The 19,778-nt window shown below is 51.3% G+C and overlaps 1 protein-coding gene across 1 annotated transcript; it reads left to right on the forward strand.

Annotated features, from left to right (window-relative positions):
- Positions 1-3,854: 3,854 nt before the first annotated feature.
- Positions 3,855-7,344, forward strand: LTHEOB_11419 (Ankyrin repeat protein; the record flags this gene model as incomplete). The annotated part of the gene is made up of 2 exons (XM_035508173.1): positions 3,855-6,938; positions 7,117-7,344. The coding sequence occupies 2 exons, from the start codon at positions 3,855-3,857 to the stop codon at positions 7,342-7,344; spliced, it is 3,312 nt and encodes a 1,103-aa protein (XP_035366496.1).
- Between the last annotated feature and the right edge of the window lie 12,434 nt (positions 7,345-19,778).

Consider the following 19,778-nt stretch of genomic DNA (forward strand, 5'->3'; position numbering starts at 1 on the left):
AGAAGAGTCTTTGTGGATCCTTTGAAACACTTACAGCTACATTCAACTACAACGAAGCTAAAGTACGCCACTGTGTGGTATGCTGGTGTGCAAAGCTAAGGAATAATGGCCTGTGCCGGAAGCAAGCTGAGAGCTTAGATGACATTAGCGCTCAATTTTCTTTTGTAGTAGATATCATTAGCGGGATTATTATCGTATGCTGCACACTCACCCCGGTAATGTCCTCAATCAGCAATAACTGTGAATTCGCAACCAGAGTGAGATGCCACATATGGTCTCCGCACACCAACTGTAGGTGGCCTCGATAGTGGCCGAGCAGATGATAGCTCCAGAATTGCGGCCTACATATATGTATTGGTCATTATTTATCCCATAGGCTAGGGGTATGATAAGATGAAATGGCATTGTGACACAGAAAAGCCACTTTACGTATGAGCTCGGCTACAGTACCCCGCAAAAATGTGGGGAATGAGCGCGCGCAGGCTGACTGCAGAGTGACACGCAAGTGGCAAAAAGCCCTCTCCTATTAGCAGGGTGCATTATTGTTATTACCCCTGCGGTGTAAGTGACTGACCGTTCTTAATAGATATGTGATTTTCCATTGGCGAAGGTCACCTGCACAGCATCGATTTCCTCCCTTCAGGAGTAGTTCAGCTATCAGCAAATACCCTTCCGACCATTGTACAGCATTTGCCACTCAAGCCATGCATCTGCGTCCAGACCCACATCTGCAGCGTTGACCTGATTTACGCAAAAGTTCCTTGGTACATGCGTGAAGCCAAGCCTCCTTACGAATTCTATCCACCCGAGAGGGGTTCCGAAAGTGAGACAACCGCCAGCTTGTCAGACATGCCCTGCTTCCATCCTCGCTTTCTGTTTTCACTTGCCTCGTCTCTTTACTCGCTTATGTCCTCTCTGTCTTCCCAGCTTCTTCTCAGAGCCAATCAAATGAAATTTCGCAGAAGAGTTCTCAACGTAAGAAAGCCCCGGAAGTTGTACAGCAAATCTTGACCAAGCGTCCCTTCGAATCCTCGAAGCCGCACTATCCGTCCAAGGCCATTACAGCCTATCTTCGAACGTTCTACTGAGAGCTGGATAAATGAGTTTACTAATCTGATTCTCGATTAAATCTCTCTAGTCAACCTAGAAAGGTGTTTCACACCGTTTTCGTGCAAAATATCGTCGCTTCCACAGCCATGTCTGACCTTCCACCGCCGAAAGCGATATCCGAAATTGATGAGCGCAGGTTCTTGGATGATATGCCCGTTACAGCGGCAACCCAAGAATATCTCCCGAGCCTGCATTTGGATTCAACTGTGGACACCGTTCAGCATAACGATGATGACGTCGAAAAAAAGAACACCCCGTTCGGACTGCTTGTGCAGAAGAATAATCCGCTGGCTGGCGTCAATCGCGAGAGTGACTTACTGCAGATTGAGTAAGTTCTGACGCTTGAAATGCTTCTCACAAACTTTAAATCACACGAGGTCCTTGCCGCTGATTACTTGAGCAGTGTGGTCCATGTCATGGCCCTGTGTCCTGAAATTGAGCGACATGGTATTGAGCACCTACTGTACACATCACTAAGAGGATTCACAAGGGAGTTCATCTTCCGGCTCGACATCCGCAACCTGTTGGCGGGAAACCTCGTCCAGGAATACATTGAACAACAGGCGACCCGCCTTCTACGTGGACTGGTGGCGAAAAAACCTAAGACAAAGCGAGCAATCATTCTTGTCGCATATGATCTCGGTGCTTTGGTCGTCAAAACGGTGATATCTCCATGCTTATGAAAATTCCTACCAAACTGGGTGTTGGCTCATGTGTCATCGTGACTAGGCTGTTTATCTTGCAGCAATCTTGCAGGATACATATTCCAGCATCTTTTTCGACGTTGCACGGGTTGTAGGTTGCCAAATACCTCCAAGAGGAAACAATTATCACCTTTCGAGCCTCTCCTAACTGCTGACTTTTAGGTTTTCTCGGGATGCCCCCAGCGAAGTGTTAACGCTGGAGAAATGGCAGTGCTTCTTCACAAGCTTCTGCATGACAATACGGATAAGGCTTTATGTCGTATTGTCTATCCAGACTCAACCGCCAATTTGGCCCATGCTGCCATTCGGACAACCGGGATGTTGATCAGTTCGAAAATCACCTTGTGCAGCCGAATCATCAGCCTCTACGCGAATGACAGCCAGGCAGGGGGAATTGATTCCGTAAGACACCTCAATTATAACATCCTTTGACCTGCAATGAGAGACTTACTATGTGGCTAGAGCTTGAATGTCTTCACCGCGACTTTAGGAGTCACTTCCGAGATAGGAATAGAGGAGCAATGCACAAACGACTTAGCAACAAGATTTCCGACTCTATCATTCTACCTCAGCCGAACTCTTAAAGGTATGGCTTCCAGACTATGAACGAACAAGCTGCGCCTGACATGCATTCGTGTACAGATTGGGTCCTCCGCCCTGACAGGGTACCTGTCGCGCAGACCTTGCATGCGCTCTCAGTAGCCCAAAAACCATCCACAGCTAACATTCAGCAAAGGTCCGCAATGAAACCGGGTCTAGACGCACAGGGACACATGGACTGGGCTGAGTCTAGTAACTCCCAGATCTTATATGTTCACGGGACTTCCTACCACGCCTCTCATGATATGGCCGATGAAGTTTTATACGCATGGAAGGATGAGCTCCGAAGCAAACTTGAAGACACAACAACTAGGTCGCTCTCATTTACCTTTGATTCGACAGATCCCTTGAGGGACTCAGTCTCGGACATGGTGGTCTCGGTGCTAGCTCAAGCCTTTGCCGGCCAAGATACAGATTCTGTTCACGAAGTGAACCAAATGTTTCAAGACCTGTTTATCATGCGTTAGTATTCCCATCTACAGTATTCTACTCTGGCACAGTTTTTCCCCATATGGCACTATTATCTCTAAGTTGTCCATACTGCTATATGTTTTCAACAGCCTAATAAAGCACATACTAACTAGTGTGGTGTAAATAGGAAGTGGGTGGACAGAAATGTCATCCTTAATCATGCTGGAATCAACTAGGCTCTACTGGCTGGAATTCGACACCATCCTGCTCTTGCATAACTTCGACGAATGCAAGTTGGACAGTCGATTAAAGTTCCTGGAATACTATACAAAGTTGTCCCACTACACCGAGTTCAATTTCAAGCTCGTGATCACGTCACGGAAGCCCAACTCTTTGTTGGGAGAGCTCAAAGAGTGGCACAAGCTTGATGTAGACCAGTTCGAGATTACTCTTGAAAGCAAGCTGCACGATGTAGAAGTCGATTTGATCTGTCTATGTCCGATCGACTCCACACGGAAACAAATCCAGAAGCATTTGGAAAGGCTTCAGACGATGGAGCGATCCAGTTTTCTCATAATACTGCAACTTCTTCGAAACCACACAGGCTGGCCAGAATATCCATCCCAGTTGTCTCTTTCTAGCTTTGTCTGCTGGCTGGATCGTGTCCTCCCCTCAGACACTCCAAAACGTGTTTTACAGCAGATATTTTGCAATTACCCGGACCTCGATGCACTCCTATGGAGCCTCAACTGGTTGCTGTGCGGCCATCGCCCATTAAGTTGTCAAGAACTCGTTGCCATCTTACGCCATCGCTATCGATCATATTCAAACAAATCAGAGTTCTTGATGGGAATTTTGTCGGCGCCGTCCTCCATGGAAACACAGCGACAGTTGGAATCCTGGTTACGTGTGGTTGCTGATTTCAGCAACAACGAAGTTACCATCCGGCTTGAGGTCTTGGATCTCCTGGAGGATACGGGAAGTGACTGTTGGCTATGGGATGAGGTAAGACAGAAATCTCACCAGGACATGGTCGATTTCTGTTACGCTTACCTCGGCCTTCCCACCACGGTTGAGACTCTCTATACTATTTTCCGGCAGTACAAGTCTCGTCTGGATAAGCAGCAGCAATCACACAAGATCACAGCCCCGATAACGTCGGACGGTCAGGAAATTGCGTTTTATGTGGTACAAGCGTTGCCATACCATCTTCAAAGCTTCCAACCTGGCGATTCATCGAACAGTCTGCGATTCTTCTTTGAGAAGTCCACATCCTCTTCCTCCATGCTATGGGCAAAGATCTATTGGGGAATGAGTAATCCCATGTCTCGAACTCCAGACCCGCCTAACTCGCCGCTGTCGGTCCTTTTTGGGCTTGGGCTGCTTTCCCAAGAAGCCATGAAAGAGAAAGACGAGGCATTACAAGCCGAGCATGTGGTTGCTGCTGTTGCTAATGGCAGAGGAAACGAGGTTGCAATGTTCTTCGAGCAACGCAGCTCTATGCTTTCAGTTTATATGGACGTGCTAGTGGTTGCCGTCCAAGCTAATGATGAACACAACGCACGGAAGGCACTGGACGCAGCGAAGTCTGTGCCGCCCAATTCTGAATGGGACCCAACCACACCTACATGGCCGGACCATGTCATATGGGCAGCAACGTGGCTCAATATGGCCAACCTGGTAGAGACGTTGATCGGGAACAGAGTCGATCCTAACCACGGGGAGGCGCGCGATACCTCGACTGGCTCGGCGATTCGCTTCTTTCCCTCGCTGATCTACATGGCATCTAGACTTGGTCACGCGAGCATTGTGAAAAAACTGCTTGATCGTAATGCAAATGCAAATATCCTTATAGAAGGAGCATCTGGCAGTTTTCAAACGGCGGCGAATGGGGGCCATACCGAAGTCCTTCGAGTATTTGTCGCCCACGACAGGTCTCATCTAAGATCAAGGCTGCCGGACACTGCTCTTTTTAGTGCTTCGGCCTGGGGAAACTGGCGTTCCGTGGTAGAGCTCCTTGAGCTCGGGAGTCACCCTGACGACGCACCAGACCCATCCGACGATGACCCTCCACGCTGGACCCCTCTCGCAGCCGCATGCAGCAAGGCAGCTCCACGAACCGTCGAAACTCTTCTGAACTACAAGGCAAACCCCAACATCATTGGTGCCAATGGTGTGGCAACACCCCTCTGGTTTTCCGCCGTCAACGTGCCCAACGACGAGTGCGTCCGCGCTATGCTCAGGCACGGTGCAAATCCTAACCACGAGCAATTTAAACAGCCACTGTTAAACGCAGTCGTCTGCTCAAGTCATAAGGTTGATACTATCGTCAGTATCTGTAATGCACTCCTCAATGGGAGGCAACCCATCAACGTCAATGCGTTCGACAGTTCTGGGGTGACGGCGTTGATGCTCGCCGCAGAGTTAGAAGAGTTGCCTGTCGTACGGTGGCTACTCAATAACGGTGCTGACGTCAACATGCTGGACGACCAGAACAGAAGTGCAATATATTATGCTGTCTCTGCCGGCTCTACCACTGCGGTGGAAGAGCTACTGAAGTTCGGGCCAAATCTGGCTTGCCTCCACACCTCTGTAAAGCAGCCGATTTTGGCCACCGCAATCCGGAATCCCCAGATCTTAGAGATTCTTCTTCGTACAGGAGTAGATCTCGATCTGGCTGACGCCGACGGGTGCACCGCTATCAACGAAGCCTCTACTCAGGGCGTGACAGATGCTGTCAAGCTGTTGATTGAGAAGGGGGCGGACATCAACCATACAGATAATCAAGGGTGGTCACCCATCTGCGATGCTGTGGGCTACGTCCACAATCCCGCTATGGTGCGGCTACTTGCCGACCATGGTGCTAAGTTAGATGTTACAATGGAGGATAAGAGCCTCCTACATCTAGCTCTTGGCGGGCCCCCCGATATCCTAAAAACTTTGCTTGAGTTCCGTAAAGCCCTCGACATCAACGCTAAAGACAAGAAAAAATGCACAGCACTCCACGTTGCGGCTGATTGCAGCTATACCGAACACTTGAAGATTCTCCTCAGAGCAGGAGCCGACGTCAACGCGCGCGACATCGCGGAGGAGACTCCTCTGCATAAGGCTGCACGAGATTCTAACTCAGACGCCTTATCCTGTCTTCTTCGTGAGCCAGATATGGAAGTAAATAGTATTGCGCCCAAGGAGGACAGCCCTCTTCACATCGCCTGCAGATGGCTCAATTTCAAGGGCGTCCGCACTCTCCTCTGCCACGGAGCCAATGTCCATGTGGCCAGTGCCAACAGCTTCTGCAGCACGCCGCTGATGGCGGCCCTGTTGTCATATCACGGGCCGGACCACGAAGATGCCGCGACGATAGACGTCATCGCTCGCACGCTCGTATTCCACCGGGCGAGCGAGAATGCAGGAGCGAATGTGCAGCAGGAAGTGCACGGCAGCCGCTTCTACACGGCGCTCTCGGCGGCGTGTCTGGGCGCCAGCGTGCGGACGCTGAATTTTCTGTTGGAGCAAGGCGCCTCGGCCCAGGTGCGGGACCCCGTTTCGGGCCGCTTCCCGCATCACTTCGCCGCCGCGAACGGGATCGATAATTTTCGGTCCATCATGCTATCGTATAACGACGACATGATGGTATCCGACAAAGCAGGCAAGAATTGCATCCATTGGGCGGCCCAATTCGGTAATCTCAACACTATTTTGTTCATCCTAGCCCGACTCCGCGACACCGGATCGCAAGAAAGGGTAATGCAGTACATCAATCAGCCCGACAGTGACGGATGGACTCCTTTATGCTGGGCAGCACGCCCATGGCCAAATACCTTGTTCGAATGGACGCGGTCAGAGAAGCGAGACTTTGCTGGTGTCATCCGCACGCTCCTGGAGAACGGGGCCAATCGCACTGTGCAATGCGCGCTTGGGAATGGCTGGGTCATTGAGAGACCCGACATACTGACGCCGTTGGAGCTTGCGCGGTGGTGTAAGGCTGATGACGACGTCATCAACCTGCTTCGATATGGCGTGGAAGGAGAATCCAGGCCACGCGATGAAGAGAGCAGTCAACCAGTGCGGAGATATGTGCTCCATACTATCACGTGTGATATCTGCTTGAATGTAAGGCTTGCGTTCATTCGCCCCTTTCTACTCTCTCTATCCCGGTACCAAGTACACAAGCTCACACCTATTCCAGTTCATCTTTGGTCTCGTCTTCTCATGCAATAGCTGTGCCGACTATAATGTCTGCACTAAATGCCTTTCCCATGTAAAGACATTTCACACTAAGGAAACACAGCGCGATGACGAAGAACACAGGTTTGCACTGGATTCCGAGCTGAGGGAGTACCGGGATCCACCGCTCCCTTTCCCCTTGGGTGGTGAGAAGGACATAGAATTATGGTTTGATGCGCAGGGGCAACGGCTTGAGGCTAAACCCGACCAGACGGGTGATTTATGGAACAGCGAGGACCTTGATGGCATCGAAATGGATTCAGACATCATCGATATGGACTGGACAGCATAGAGATACATGGACACACCTAAGTATGTATCAATGCCATTCGATTTGAGGAAGAACGGCAATATCAGGAAGAGCCTGATTGCTGTGTATATCTGGAAATACAAGAAAATAGGGTTTCTTGCTTGGTTCGGGAAAACGGCGATGAAAAAGGCTATGCAGGCAATTAAAGTCGTTACCCTTAGTTTCCATATGCATGTTGCTAGTCGTTGGCTAACCTAACTCAATCTTCACAGAATGACCTCTGTGAAAGTGCCATATCGACGCGCTGCGTTCTCGCCTTTGCTCTATGCACCACCAAGGTGAGGTCTTCTGCGCTGACCAATAGGCGTTGAGATGCACGCGCCCGGCTTACTTAGGTGGGCCCCGCACCACGCTACAGCCGAGCCTGTTCCCCCACAATCAGCAGTGTCATCATTCTACGCCCTTCAACATAAGAAATGGCAGATCAGAGCCCCCCTCCTATCGAGATCGGTGAAAGAACATTATCTTTTTATACTCAGCTGGAATCGCTAGAAACACACCCGGTCTGCAGAAGATGCAAGTCTCTTCTCGAACAGCTTCCGTTCCATCATCAAAGCATCGGTTTCGAAGACCTGATAACAAAACTTGATGTCGACCTAACCCAGTGCGATCAGAGTTGCGACTTTTGCGATGCGCTCCAAAACACAGAAAAATATTCTAGATTTTGCGGAGCAAACGTTGCTCTCCCACACTGTACACGAGCCGTTCGTTTCCTCTACATAAATGGCGAACCGCAAAAGGGCACTCCGGTCAGATTTGATACCTATACAAGCCTCATCGCCAGTGAGCCTAGTGATCAATACATGTGGCCACCTGATCCCTTATCAATCGACCTTACCCCAGTCCAAAAGGCGATCTCACACTGCAAGGATCATCACGGCAGCCATTGTGGTACGACTCGGCGAGATGTGATGCCAGGACTGATGGTTTTCAATTGTCACTCCCGGAATACTGAGCCCGCCACTGTCGACACTATCTATGTTGCTTTGAGCTACGTCTGGGGCCCAGGGACCGGGGATGCGGAGTCGGCAGGCTTCCCGGAAACGGTTGAAGACGCGATCACGGTTACTAAACGACTTGGCTACACGTACCTTTGGGTCGATCAACTATGCATTGACCAGATCGGCAACGACGAACAAAGCAAGGCTGAACGACACGCCCAGATATGCCAAATGGATCGGATCTATCAGTTCGCGGACTTGACCATCGTCGCAATGGCTGGAAATGACTCTTCATACGGCCTTCCAGGCGTTGGAAAGAGGGCTCGTAAGCGGCAACGACGATTTAGGAGCGGGGACTTTGTTTACCTCGAGGTGATGAAGGATCCTTGGGAAGTCCATCGTGATTCGAAGTGGGACACCAGGGCTTGGACGTACCAGGAATGGGCTTTTTCAAGAAGAGCACTGGCTTTTGGTGATTTCGAGGCGTGGTTTTGCTGCTGTTTGACCGAAGGGGAAGACTGTCGGGAGAGCGATTCGTTCGTTTATCAACCGGGTTCGTCAAATGATGACTTCTCCGCCTTGAAACCATCGAATTACGGCACTTCGAGCAAACATCCTTGGTCCTTTGGCGACGAAATTCAAGTTGGTCTAGAAAGGTCCATCAGCTTTACTGGAGACCGCCTCAACTCCCTATCCGGCATTCTCAGGTCGTTTCAAGATCAAAAATATCCCGTCTATCACCTCCACGGAATACCAATTCTGCCGCCATATGATACGGAGGGCGTTCATCTGTCAAGATCCACTATGGATGGCTTCGTTGTTGGGCTCTCCTGGCAACACGATGATTCCAAAGGCTACCGCGACAGAAGGGTCAGTAGAGAAAAGGAATTTCCCAGCTGGTCCTGGGCTGGTTGGAAGGAGTGGGGCCAGGAGGGAGAGACCATAACATGGCACTCACGATTGAGATCACGGGCGGAATGGCGCGAGCCGACGGACGTATCTGTCTCCATTGAACTGCGCGACGGTCCTATCATTCCTTGGACGAGATTTGAGAACGACTACTATTTTCAAGCAAACCCTGGAGTTGTCTCAAATTTCATTCATGTCAAGGCATGGACGTTCGATGTGGACCTGGAATGGAGCGATCTTTTCAACCACCTATGCTGGGCTTTTCCAAGCAAGGATTCGGCTGATACCGCTGACTCCCACCGCTTCCATTTCCGGGTATCCGGGCTTATTTCGCGAATCCCACTTGTTGAGGCTAAGAAAAAGAAGCTTATAGCTGTTATGATGGGAAATTTCGATTTTGCTTTTGAAAATTGGTCTTATCCTTTTGTAGTTATTGTTGAGGAGAAGGAGCAATGGACGGAACGCGTAGGTCATATGGTTGGATTTCGTACATTGACTGGCATAGACGAAGACATTAAAGTGCAATATCTTAAGGAACGGCGGGTTCGACGTCAATTGCGGCTAGGATAGTTTAAGATCAATTTCATTTTTACTTCTTGGACAATCCTCTCGCCTGTTGGATTTAACTCAAGGTTTTTGCTGTATTGTCCACATCTTATACTCTTTTTGTGTTCCGGCACTCGAAGAGAGGAAGCGACCTTGTGGAGATGGCAAAGATACACCAACAATTTCTGTATGAATTTCTCCGTGTCGTAGAGTCCATCACTCTTAATTGCTCGAAGGTGCTGACGAGGTTGCTGATCGAGGCTGCGAAGGCATGTTTGATGTATTATAGATTGGAGATGTTATACATACCATGGAGGATGAAGCTCAACAGCAATGCTCCTGGGCGGTGAAGCTGGATTGTTTTTGTTTTCTTTTGATGAAAGCATGGCACAGCAGTGTTACCTGGTTCAGACCTATTAGTGACGCCTGTGGAAGATGTCAGTCCGCCATGAGGAAACTTCATTTTCTATGGTGAGATTCAAAACTTCCCGACTCGTTACACATGTCAAGAGTTTCAGAATGGTCTGTTTCATAGCTTACGGGTAATCACTAGCTTAGGAAATCTTCTTGTGGGGTCTTCGTAAGTCCCTTCCTGTTCTGCCGTAGTGTGGTGGTTATCAGCCGGCAACTATATATAGGTATCCGCGGTCTAGATCGACCCCACTTTTCATACGATCGCCAACGTGTCTGAGATCCCGCCCCATCCGCCTAAACTCTTCGCTCAACGACAAAGGATCATCCATAATCAACAATGGCTTTCTTCCATCCATACGAACAACAAGCCCACTACAGCCGAGCATCACCACCCAGATATAGCCAGCGCACCCGTGCCCCAAATGCAATGCCATGGAGAACGTCGAAAGGGACCAACGGCCACCATGGCGGCTAAGCACGAGACACGACTCCGTCATGGACACCACAGAACTGAATGACCGTCCCCCCTTCCAATACCAGCCCCTCAGCCCTACAAACGAAATCCGCCTCATCACCCTGCAGCCCCTTGAGCCATCCCACCCACCCAAACAACCCGGCGACCCCCTCATCCGCTGCACCCTCACCCACGCGCACCTCACCACCAACCCCACCTACACCGCCCTCTCCTACGTCTGGGGAAACCAATATACCACGGCCACCATCCTCCTCAACAACCGCCCCTTCCCCATCACCACCAACCTCGCCGCCGCCCTGCACCACCTCGCCTCCGACCCGCAGCCCCCAGGCTACCTCTGGATCGACGCCCTCAGCATCAACCAAGCCGATCCCCACGAACGCTCCACCCAAGTCTCCCAGATGCCCCAGATCTACGCCTGCGCCGCCCGCACAATCATTTGGCTCGGCCCCGCTACCCCTTCCTCGCTGCTCGCCCTACGTACGCTACACGCACTCGACCGCCGCTCCCGCCGCGCGCCGTTTAAGCGCGTCCATTCGTGGGCGCTGGTGCACTTCGCGCCGGATGCCGCTGCTGGTAGCGTTGAACGGCGCGTGCAGGATGGGCTGGGGGAGGTGGCGAGGGAGCTGTGCGCAGATGGGGGGAGGATGTTGACTGCGGTGGCGGAATTCTTGGAGCGGCCGTGGTTCAGGCGCGTGTGGGTGGTGCAGGAGAGGGCGTTGAGTAGGGGGCCGGTTATGCGGTGTGGAGGGGAGAGGGAGGGGTTGCCGTTTAGGAGTTTTCGGAGGGCGTTTTGGGTGTTGTGTGGGTTGAGGGATTATTTGCATGATGGGGCGAGTGGGGGTTGTGGTGGCGATGGTGGGGTTTGGAAGGGGCTGGGCGGAGGAGGAAGAGGAGGTGCGGGTGGGCAAGGCGGAATGTTGCAAGATGGTTCGGGGGTGGCCAAGTTCCTGACGGCGAAGCTTGGGCTCGCGACGGCCGTGACGATTGCGAAGCCTCGCCAGCCCCTGTTGCACTTGCTGGCGCTACTGGTCGGCAGCGGCGCTGGAGATGAACCGCCGCTGCAAGCATCGGATGCGCGGGACTTTGTGTTCGCGCTACTTGGACTGGCGGGCGGGGAGAACAGCCCGGACGTGCGGGCGGATTACTCAAAAGATTGGGCAAGTGTGAGGGTTGAGGTGGCGAAGACGTGTTTGATGTTTTACGGTTTGGAGGTGTTGTCTTTCTGCAGCAGCCAGACCTCTACTTCTCCTGGCTGGGAGGAGGAACTGCAGGACGAACTCCAGCAGCACTGCTCCTGGGCACCGGATTGGGGCTCCAAAAATCTTCCTCGCCCCTTTTGCGTTCCCTCCCGCTTTGTCGTCCGCGGTGGCAACAAGCGGAGCGCCTACTCCGCCTCCGCCAACACTCACCAAGAGCTTACAGAAGAATCCTTCTCGATAGCCACCAACGGACAGCAAGTTCTCCACGTCTCAGCAGTTCTCGTGGATACCGTCTCACAACTGGGCGCCTTGTTTCCCGCATCTGCTGATGACGACGACCTCGCCGAATCTGTCTGCGCCTGGTTGAAGGGTTTCGAGAGCCTGCTGTCACCAGATGTCTGCGCATACGGCTCAGGTGATAAGAGGCAAGACGCAATGTGGCGGACTCCGGTGGCTGACCGCGCGTTCGTGTACAACTATGACTCTGTGCGTGCAACGCACGAAACCATGTTGGGCTACCAAGCCGTCATGCGGCGAGATCAAGAAGGAGAAATAATTGGTGCAGCAACAGCAGAGGGGGCTAAGTACGTCGATATCGCTAGATGTAAGATGCATGACAGACGGCCATTTCGGACCAGTAGCGGAAGGTTAGCAATTGGACCAAATCACCTCCGCGAGGGTGATTCTGTATGGATCTTTCCTGGTGCCGATGTGCCGTTTGTGTTGAGGGACATTTGTAGCGGGTGGTGGAAAATTGTGGGAGAAGCCTATGTGCATGGAATTATGGATGGCGAGATGATGGCGCGGGATCTGAAAGAACAAGTCATTAGATTAGTGTAGAATTCGTGCTGATGACTTGCGCTCGTTGCAAACTCAGAATATCAAGTTGCAATGCCGTCACTCAAACATCGCTTCGTGTTGGTACACGACAGTATTCGACCGGCTTCAAGTGCTTTGACTTGGCGTAAGCAAAAAGGAATGAGGGTTTCCTTGCTCACTGCGCTTCAAACATTACCCGTTGGCCCACCTCTTCGGCAAAAATTAGGTTGACCATCTACAACACGAAATAACCCACATACGCCCCACATCATCCTCTACATGCCATCTGCTGCCTTAAGCTACTATAGGTATTCTGTCGCGCTTAATTGCCTAAATTGACAAAGATCTTCAGTACTTGGTTGCGGTTGCCTCGAGGAAAAGAAAAGCGCTGGCCAGTGCACAATGATCGGTCAAGAGAGACGAAAATAGTTTTGATGTTCAACCCACTCCAACTACAGCCAAGGCCGACGATAGCCAATGATTGGCCGGACTAAGCTCCGTGGCTTCGATCAGTTGCTCCAGGAACTCTTCACCGCCTGCGAAGCCCCGGAGCACGGGCACCACGGGCACCAGCGCACTAGATTGAGTTTGGCCCCCACGACTTCAGCCCCAGCTCAGCCTCAAACCCTGATTGGGCTTAATCGGGCAAGCCATCGCCTGTCACCACGGTCGAGAACGTCTCCCTTCTTAAAAGCCCAGCTCTCCCCACCAGCTTTTTTTCCCCTCTGTCTACCCAAACTTGCTGCAGCCGGCGCAGCGATCAGAAGAGCTGCTCAGCAACGCCGTGGCCGGCGGCTTTCCCCCACAATTCCCCGAGTCAAGCAGTCATGGAGGAGAAACGTGCGCATTCTGGGCGCAGGCTTGGCCTGTGGCTCACTGAGACCCTGGCAATCATCTTTTCTGCCGCTTGTTTAGGAGCGCTGGCAGTGCTCCTGGCCCTGACCGACAACCAAACAATCTTCAACTACCATGGCGTCACGCTCAACACAATCGTCTCTATCCTGGTCACGGGCAGCAAGGTCGCAGCATTGATGGTGCTGGGAGAGGCTCTCAGCCAGTGGAAATGGATCCTATTCACCGACGAAAGGCGGCCGTTGATCGATTTTGAGCGCATTGATTTGGCGAGCCGAGGCCCATCAGGAAGCTTGCAATTGCTGTGGAATTGCAAGGGCGGGTAAGATCTCAAAGTCCGTCCACCATTCTCCTGCATCGCTGACTCGAGAAGCAACCTTCTGAGACTGGGCGCCATCACAATCATCCTGTGTCTGGCCGTGGATCCCTTCGCACAGCAGCTCGTTCAATACCGAACCGAACTCGTCTTCACCGACAGCCCGCGGGCGACGGTTGCCCGCGCTGAGCGGTACTCAAAAGGAAACCAGGTCAACACGGCCTTGATGTTGGATCCATGTAAGCAAGACCACACTCATTCCCTTTCCCAGTCACTGACAACCACCACCAGCCCTCAACCCATCCAACCCCAACGCCCGCGCCGACGCCGACTTCTCCATGCAATCCGCCGTCCTCTACGGCCTCACGCAAACCCTCAACAACACGATCCAACAACTCCCCTTCCAATGCCCGACCGGCAACTGCACGTGGCCGGCCTACGACTCCCTCGCCATCTGCAGCCGCTGCACGGACCTGACGTCGTCCCTCTCGCAGGCCTCCGACTACGGCGCGCAGTACGTGCCGCTGATGGAAGACAACAACGCGGCGGCCATCTCCAACGGCACCGCTTACCGCCTGCCCAACGGCCTCTTCATCGACAACATCGACGGCTGGGCCTGGGGCGCCGAGCCCATGTACGGCGCCATGTTCATGGCCACCTTCGGCACCGGCAATGCGAGCAAGACGAACAGCATGGCCGACCTCGACGACACGCTCATCTGGGCCGCCGGCGTGCTCAAGACGGGGGCGAATCCGCAGAATGCGTCGGCGGTGTGGCCGGACCTGCCTGTTGCCGCGACCGAGTGCGCGCTGTACTACTGCGTTAATCGGTATGCTAGCAGCGTGCACAACGGTACGCTGCACGAGGACATCACGGCGGTGGATGGCGCGAAGCGTGCGGCGGATTCGTGGGCGCTGGTGGATTTCCCCGAGGCGTGGGAGCCGTACAACGAGACGATGGCGCAGAGCATCGACTTCGACGACAACTTCTCCGCCGCTAAGCGGAGTGATTTGGCGATCGAGACGCCAGATGGGCAGCGGTTCAACATCTCGCAGACGGCGGTCGACAGCATCAGCGCGTACTTCAAGCTCACGTTCCAGGAGGACCTGATGGTGTACAACGAGACGAACAACACGGTCGACGGCCAGATCAACGGCTGGTACATGAACAGCACCACCATCCAGTACAAGCCTAGCGCCATCCAGCCCTTCTACACGAGTACGGATTTGAACACGACCTTCAAGACGTTGGCGACGAGCATGACGAATGCGCTGAGGGGAGATGCGGATGCCGATGGTTCGGAGATGGTGGGTCAGACGGGCCAGATGACGACGTACTATCACGTTCAGTGGCCTTGGATTGCGCTGCATGGTGTTGTTGTCTTGATGTCTGCGTTGTTCCTGATTCTCACCATTCGCGAGAGTAGTGGGCCAGATGGCGCTGCGCCGGTGTGGAAATCCAGCACTTTGGCTGCCATGAGCAGGGGCACGCACGTCACGCATGTCCTGGATGGTGCTGTTACTTTGGGCGATATGCAGAAGATGGCGCAAGAAGAGAAGGTGGTGCTGTTTGCGAAGGATGGAGAAGTCATGAAAGGTCAGTCGCCCAGCTATTCTGTTCTATGATTGAATCTGACACATTTTCAGATGGTTCCAACGTTATTTCATCTGGTGTAAGAAGCACGGATCAGTTGTAGTATCGGCAGCATGGGCGATGATAATCACACTTTGAAAGTTGACGATGTATGATACCCCGAGAGAGAACAAAAGTATTCATGACTGCATCTCCATGTCCCACGTGATCGCGTCTGCAGTGTCTGACGGCAGCTTTTGGTACGGACTACAACCGGGATGATACAAAGCCCTGAGAGCGGCAGATACCGCTTTCCACTTTTCTTGACTCAAAAGAGATTGCTGGATCTGTTTGAAAAACGACTGTTCTGATCTTAGCTGTCACTCTCCGGGATGGCTTGTAGTGGCTGAAATTTTAGATGAAGAATTTGTATTTGCACCATTGCGGCTGTCGTTTCACACGTTGGCCAAGAGCAAAATTACTCATCGTTCCCTCCATGGACTGCAACAGGATGACTGCTTTTCTGATGAGTGGATGATAGTTCTCAGAATGATCGGAACATGTTTATGCAAAATGCAGGGTCCTGATCCTTCATTCAAGATCAGTGGGGCTTTGTAGGTAATGTCTTATTCGGGTTAGAATTCCCGAGTGGCTGATGGACGTCTCAAGTGGCTGGCGGAATTTCCACGTGGCTGACAGACTTGCCGAGTGGCTTGCACGTGAGCCTTTCCATGGTTGCCCATACTGACGCTTATACGCTCCAGCATGCTTTGGTTTTGACTAGCGTTGTGCGACAATAGACGGTACCAGTGTTGGAATGTGGAGACAATCGGATATTGAAAAATACTTATTCCTTGTTCAAAACAGAAATGCCCACAACCATACTCAAATGCTCATATTCCTAATATGCATCAAAGGTGTACTGTGTTATCGCGAGATGCCAAGGGTTCCAGGTTGCACTTTAAATTACTCACGTGTGGTGTGTTGAAATTAATTGTGTTCCAACGTGGAGCTCGTACCTCTAATAAGCCTTACCGTAACCACGCATAGCACAAGCGAATACTTACTGGGAGCATTGAAAGGCAGCATTGATGATACCTCCGATGCTTTTGAAGAAACAATGGTGCATGTCTAGTAGTCAGCGCGACCAAGTCGGCTCGGGTCTCTCAGCCTCACAAAAGCAAGGATGGTAATATTCTGCTTTCGAGGATGGCGCGAATAGCGGTTCTGACACCATGTCTCGGGAGACGGAATAGAAGCGAAGATCGGCCATCGGACACCGGGGAGAAAAGTCCGGCACACGAGATAAATACGGCCTCGGAATCAGGGCATCAGAACGGTCAAGCCAATCTCTCTATGCAACTGCCTGTCGTGAGCCAACCCTGTGCTCCTTCGTCTGATTCAAAATGAGCCTGCACAACATCTTTTCTCTTCCCGAAAGCAATATCACGGCTTCATGGGAGGCTCCTCCAGGCCACCGCGGCTCGTACAATATTCTTTACTCTTGCTGCATCACATTGCTATTATGTGTGTGGAAAGTCATACATCCCAGTATCCCTCAGAAACGCGGTCCTCGAAAACAAGGACATAAACAGGCCACGACACACGCGGCAACCTTCCAAATTACTCACCAACTTGTGAAGGACTGGCTGTTCATGCTGCGAGACACAATCCTCGACGGCGTGCGCGACCTCCAACGCCCTGGGACGTTGTCCTATCAAGTGAAGTGGGCAATCTTCGCTGCGTTCGCTCCAGAAATGGTAAGTCCAGAATCAACAGGAATCTTCAGTTGGAACCCGAAATCCTGAGCCGATACCTGACATATCATCTAGGTAGTCTGTCATGCGGTCAAGGAATGGGAAACGGTGCGGAAATTTTACAATGAGATGAACAAACAACAAGATCTCGAACACGGAAAGGCATGCTGCGAAGCCATAAAAGCTACAATTGAACAATCAAGTGGAGAGGGCGCTCAACAGACTGAGGGGGACGGGAATTGCCCTATTGTGTCAGTGCCGGTGAATACGGATGACACTCTCTGCAGTACGACCGAAAAGAAGCACCCTAAGGTTGATGAGAGTCCCGTGCCGTTACAACACAGCACACCTGCCGGTACCGAGAGCACTGCGTGGACTATGACGCATAGCTTCTATGCGATTATGGGCGGTTATGAGTTCGTAAACAAAGACGAGGTCACGGTAACATCCAAGAGATTTCAAGACGGAGTTATCGTTTCACCCGAAGGATTGCTGTCTCTGAAACGCGAACCGTTCATGCGGTCACCACCGGTACACCGAGAGGACATCGAAGACAAGAGCAAAGTCAGCTATACGACGAAGGCGTTCATACTGTTTCAGGGTAAACTACCAACATATGCAAGAACTTGCTTAGGATCATGGCTTACATATAGTGCAGCGTTATACTTCTGTATACAATGTATTGCCCGGATCTGTCAAGGGCTTCCAACAAGCCTTCTAGAGATGAGCACTTTCGCGCACTGCGTAGTGGCTTTGCTTGTTGAGTGCTTTTGGTTTCGCAAACCACTGAGTATTCAGCTGCCAAGCCAGATACCAGTAGATAGGGAAGTCTTCAGCTCCGTGAAGGGCGAGTTCTTAAATAATCCACGCGAGAATATCGACGGTCTTGCTGACTGCTCAGCCATCGGATTCTTCAGTCTTTTGTACGGCGGACTGCATCTTCTGGCTTGGAATGTTGCTTTCCCCTCTCAACTCGAAAGAATTCTGTGGCGAATAGCTGCAGTGAGCGTCACGCTTACAGGCCCACAGATTGTAATTTGCTACATACTCTGCGAAAAATTTCTTTGGAACTGGCTATCTTCGGAAACATACAAAAACTTTCACGGTCTGCTTCGCTTGGAACCTGGACAAAACAGGAAAACTATACAGGACGAGCTTCGGAAGTCTTTGGGCGACCGTAATGGACGGGCCCCGTTTCAAACCACCTGCGCATTCTTCGCTGTCTGTTTTTCATGTCTCATTCTGCTCATACAGGCGCTCTTCCGAGTTTTCTTACTCGTGGAGTGTTTTGTTCATCTTGTTTATCTACCTGAGGCGGCTTTCCAAGTTGTACAATGGTTACAATACCTCCCGCACATTGGCTAGTCTGGTTGGAAAATGAAGTCCAGTAGTCAAATCTGAATCCCTGACAGAGTGTTTACTGGTCATGTACATAATCATGACATACGCAGGATACCTCTTTACGCCGGCAAAGACTGGAGAAGAGGTACCAACACCTCTGTGGCAAGCGAGTCCCGTTTTCAAGGTAAATGTAATTGTAAACGGAAATACGTGCTGCAGCAAGAACAGATTCAAATATATGCTTTTTTCAATGCAGAGTTAGCGGAGTTACTTCATGCCAATCTTCGAGGGCTAACACTGAATTAAGATGATACGGATCATGGAGGGAGCCACAGGTGAGATAGATTATATCAGTAGCAAGGACTTGATGCTTGAGGCTAAATAAATCCCAGACTCATCGTTGCCGCACGCCGAGCAAATCCTATGTTTTGAGAACTGCCGGTCAAGCCGCTGCGCAACTGCAGTGTGCATATTTCCACCCTAGAACAGTTTTCGGCTTTCTCAGGTGAAATAGTGGGGGAAAATTGGCGGCAGGACCCCACGTGCCATTCCATGCTATAGCAAATCCGGCATTTGAATGTCTGAGTTTGCTTAAAGCAGTGATCTTCCCATGCCGGTTCCATTTCATTCCACGATGCCTCTGCATAGGGATATTTCAGCATGGACGATAATGATAGCTCAATGCGAAGTCGAGCTCGTCTGTTTCCGTGTGCTGCATATCTTATTTTCTTCATGCCTTTCCAACCCCGCTAATGCACGTGGCCTTCGGAATGCACGTTAGGCGAACTTCGAAACTGGAATTTGGGAACAAATTATGGTTGACCAATTGAACATGTTTCTGTTAACAACTTAACAACCCTTATTTCTACTGACTTTCAGTGGCACGCTTGCAGTGCAGTCTTAGTGAAATCTCACACACTCCGTACTTCAAGATTGGACAGAGGCTAAATATTCTTGTGGGCATGTCAAGGTCGACTCCTTGTTGAGAGCTTCTAGCACAACCTCAGCCAAGGATTGTTGGGGAGTGACGACATTCACAACCGAATTACTCCTGCTTCCATCATTCATTGGTGCAGAATAGGAATAGCTTCTATGAAGCCCCTGCAACGCTTTTCATTTTTTCTCTTAGATTAGACACTTTGCTCAATCGCATCCAGTTCGAAATCAGACCAGCGCTGGTTGTAATAAACGTATTTCTTGCACTCCGATGAGCAGCAGCATTTTCCAGCTTCCAGTTCTCGTTGATCCTTCTGTTTTTCAAATTTCGCAGCC

This window comes from Lasiodiplodia theobromae, assembly GCF_012971845.1.
Source record: "Lasiodiplodia theobromae strain AM2As chromosome Unknown scaffold_48, whole genome shotgun sequence".
In the NCBI taxonomy this organism is placed as follows: Eukaryota; Fungi; Ascomycota; class Dothideomycetes; order Botryosphaeriales; family Botryosphaeriaceae; genus Lasiodiplodia; species Lasiodiplodia theobromae.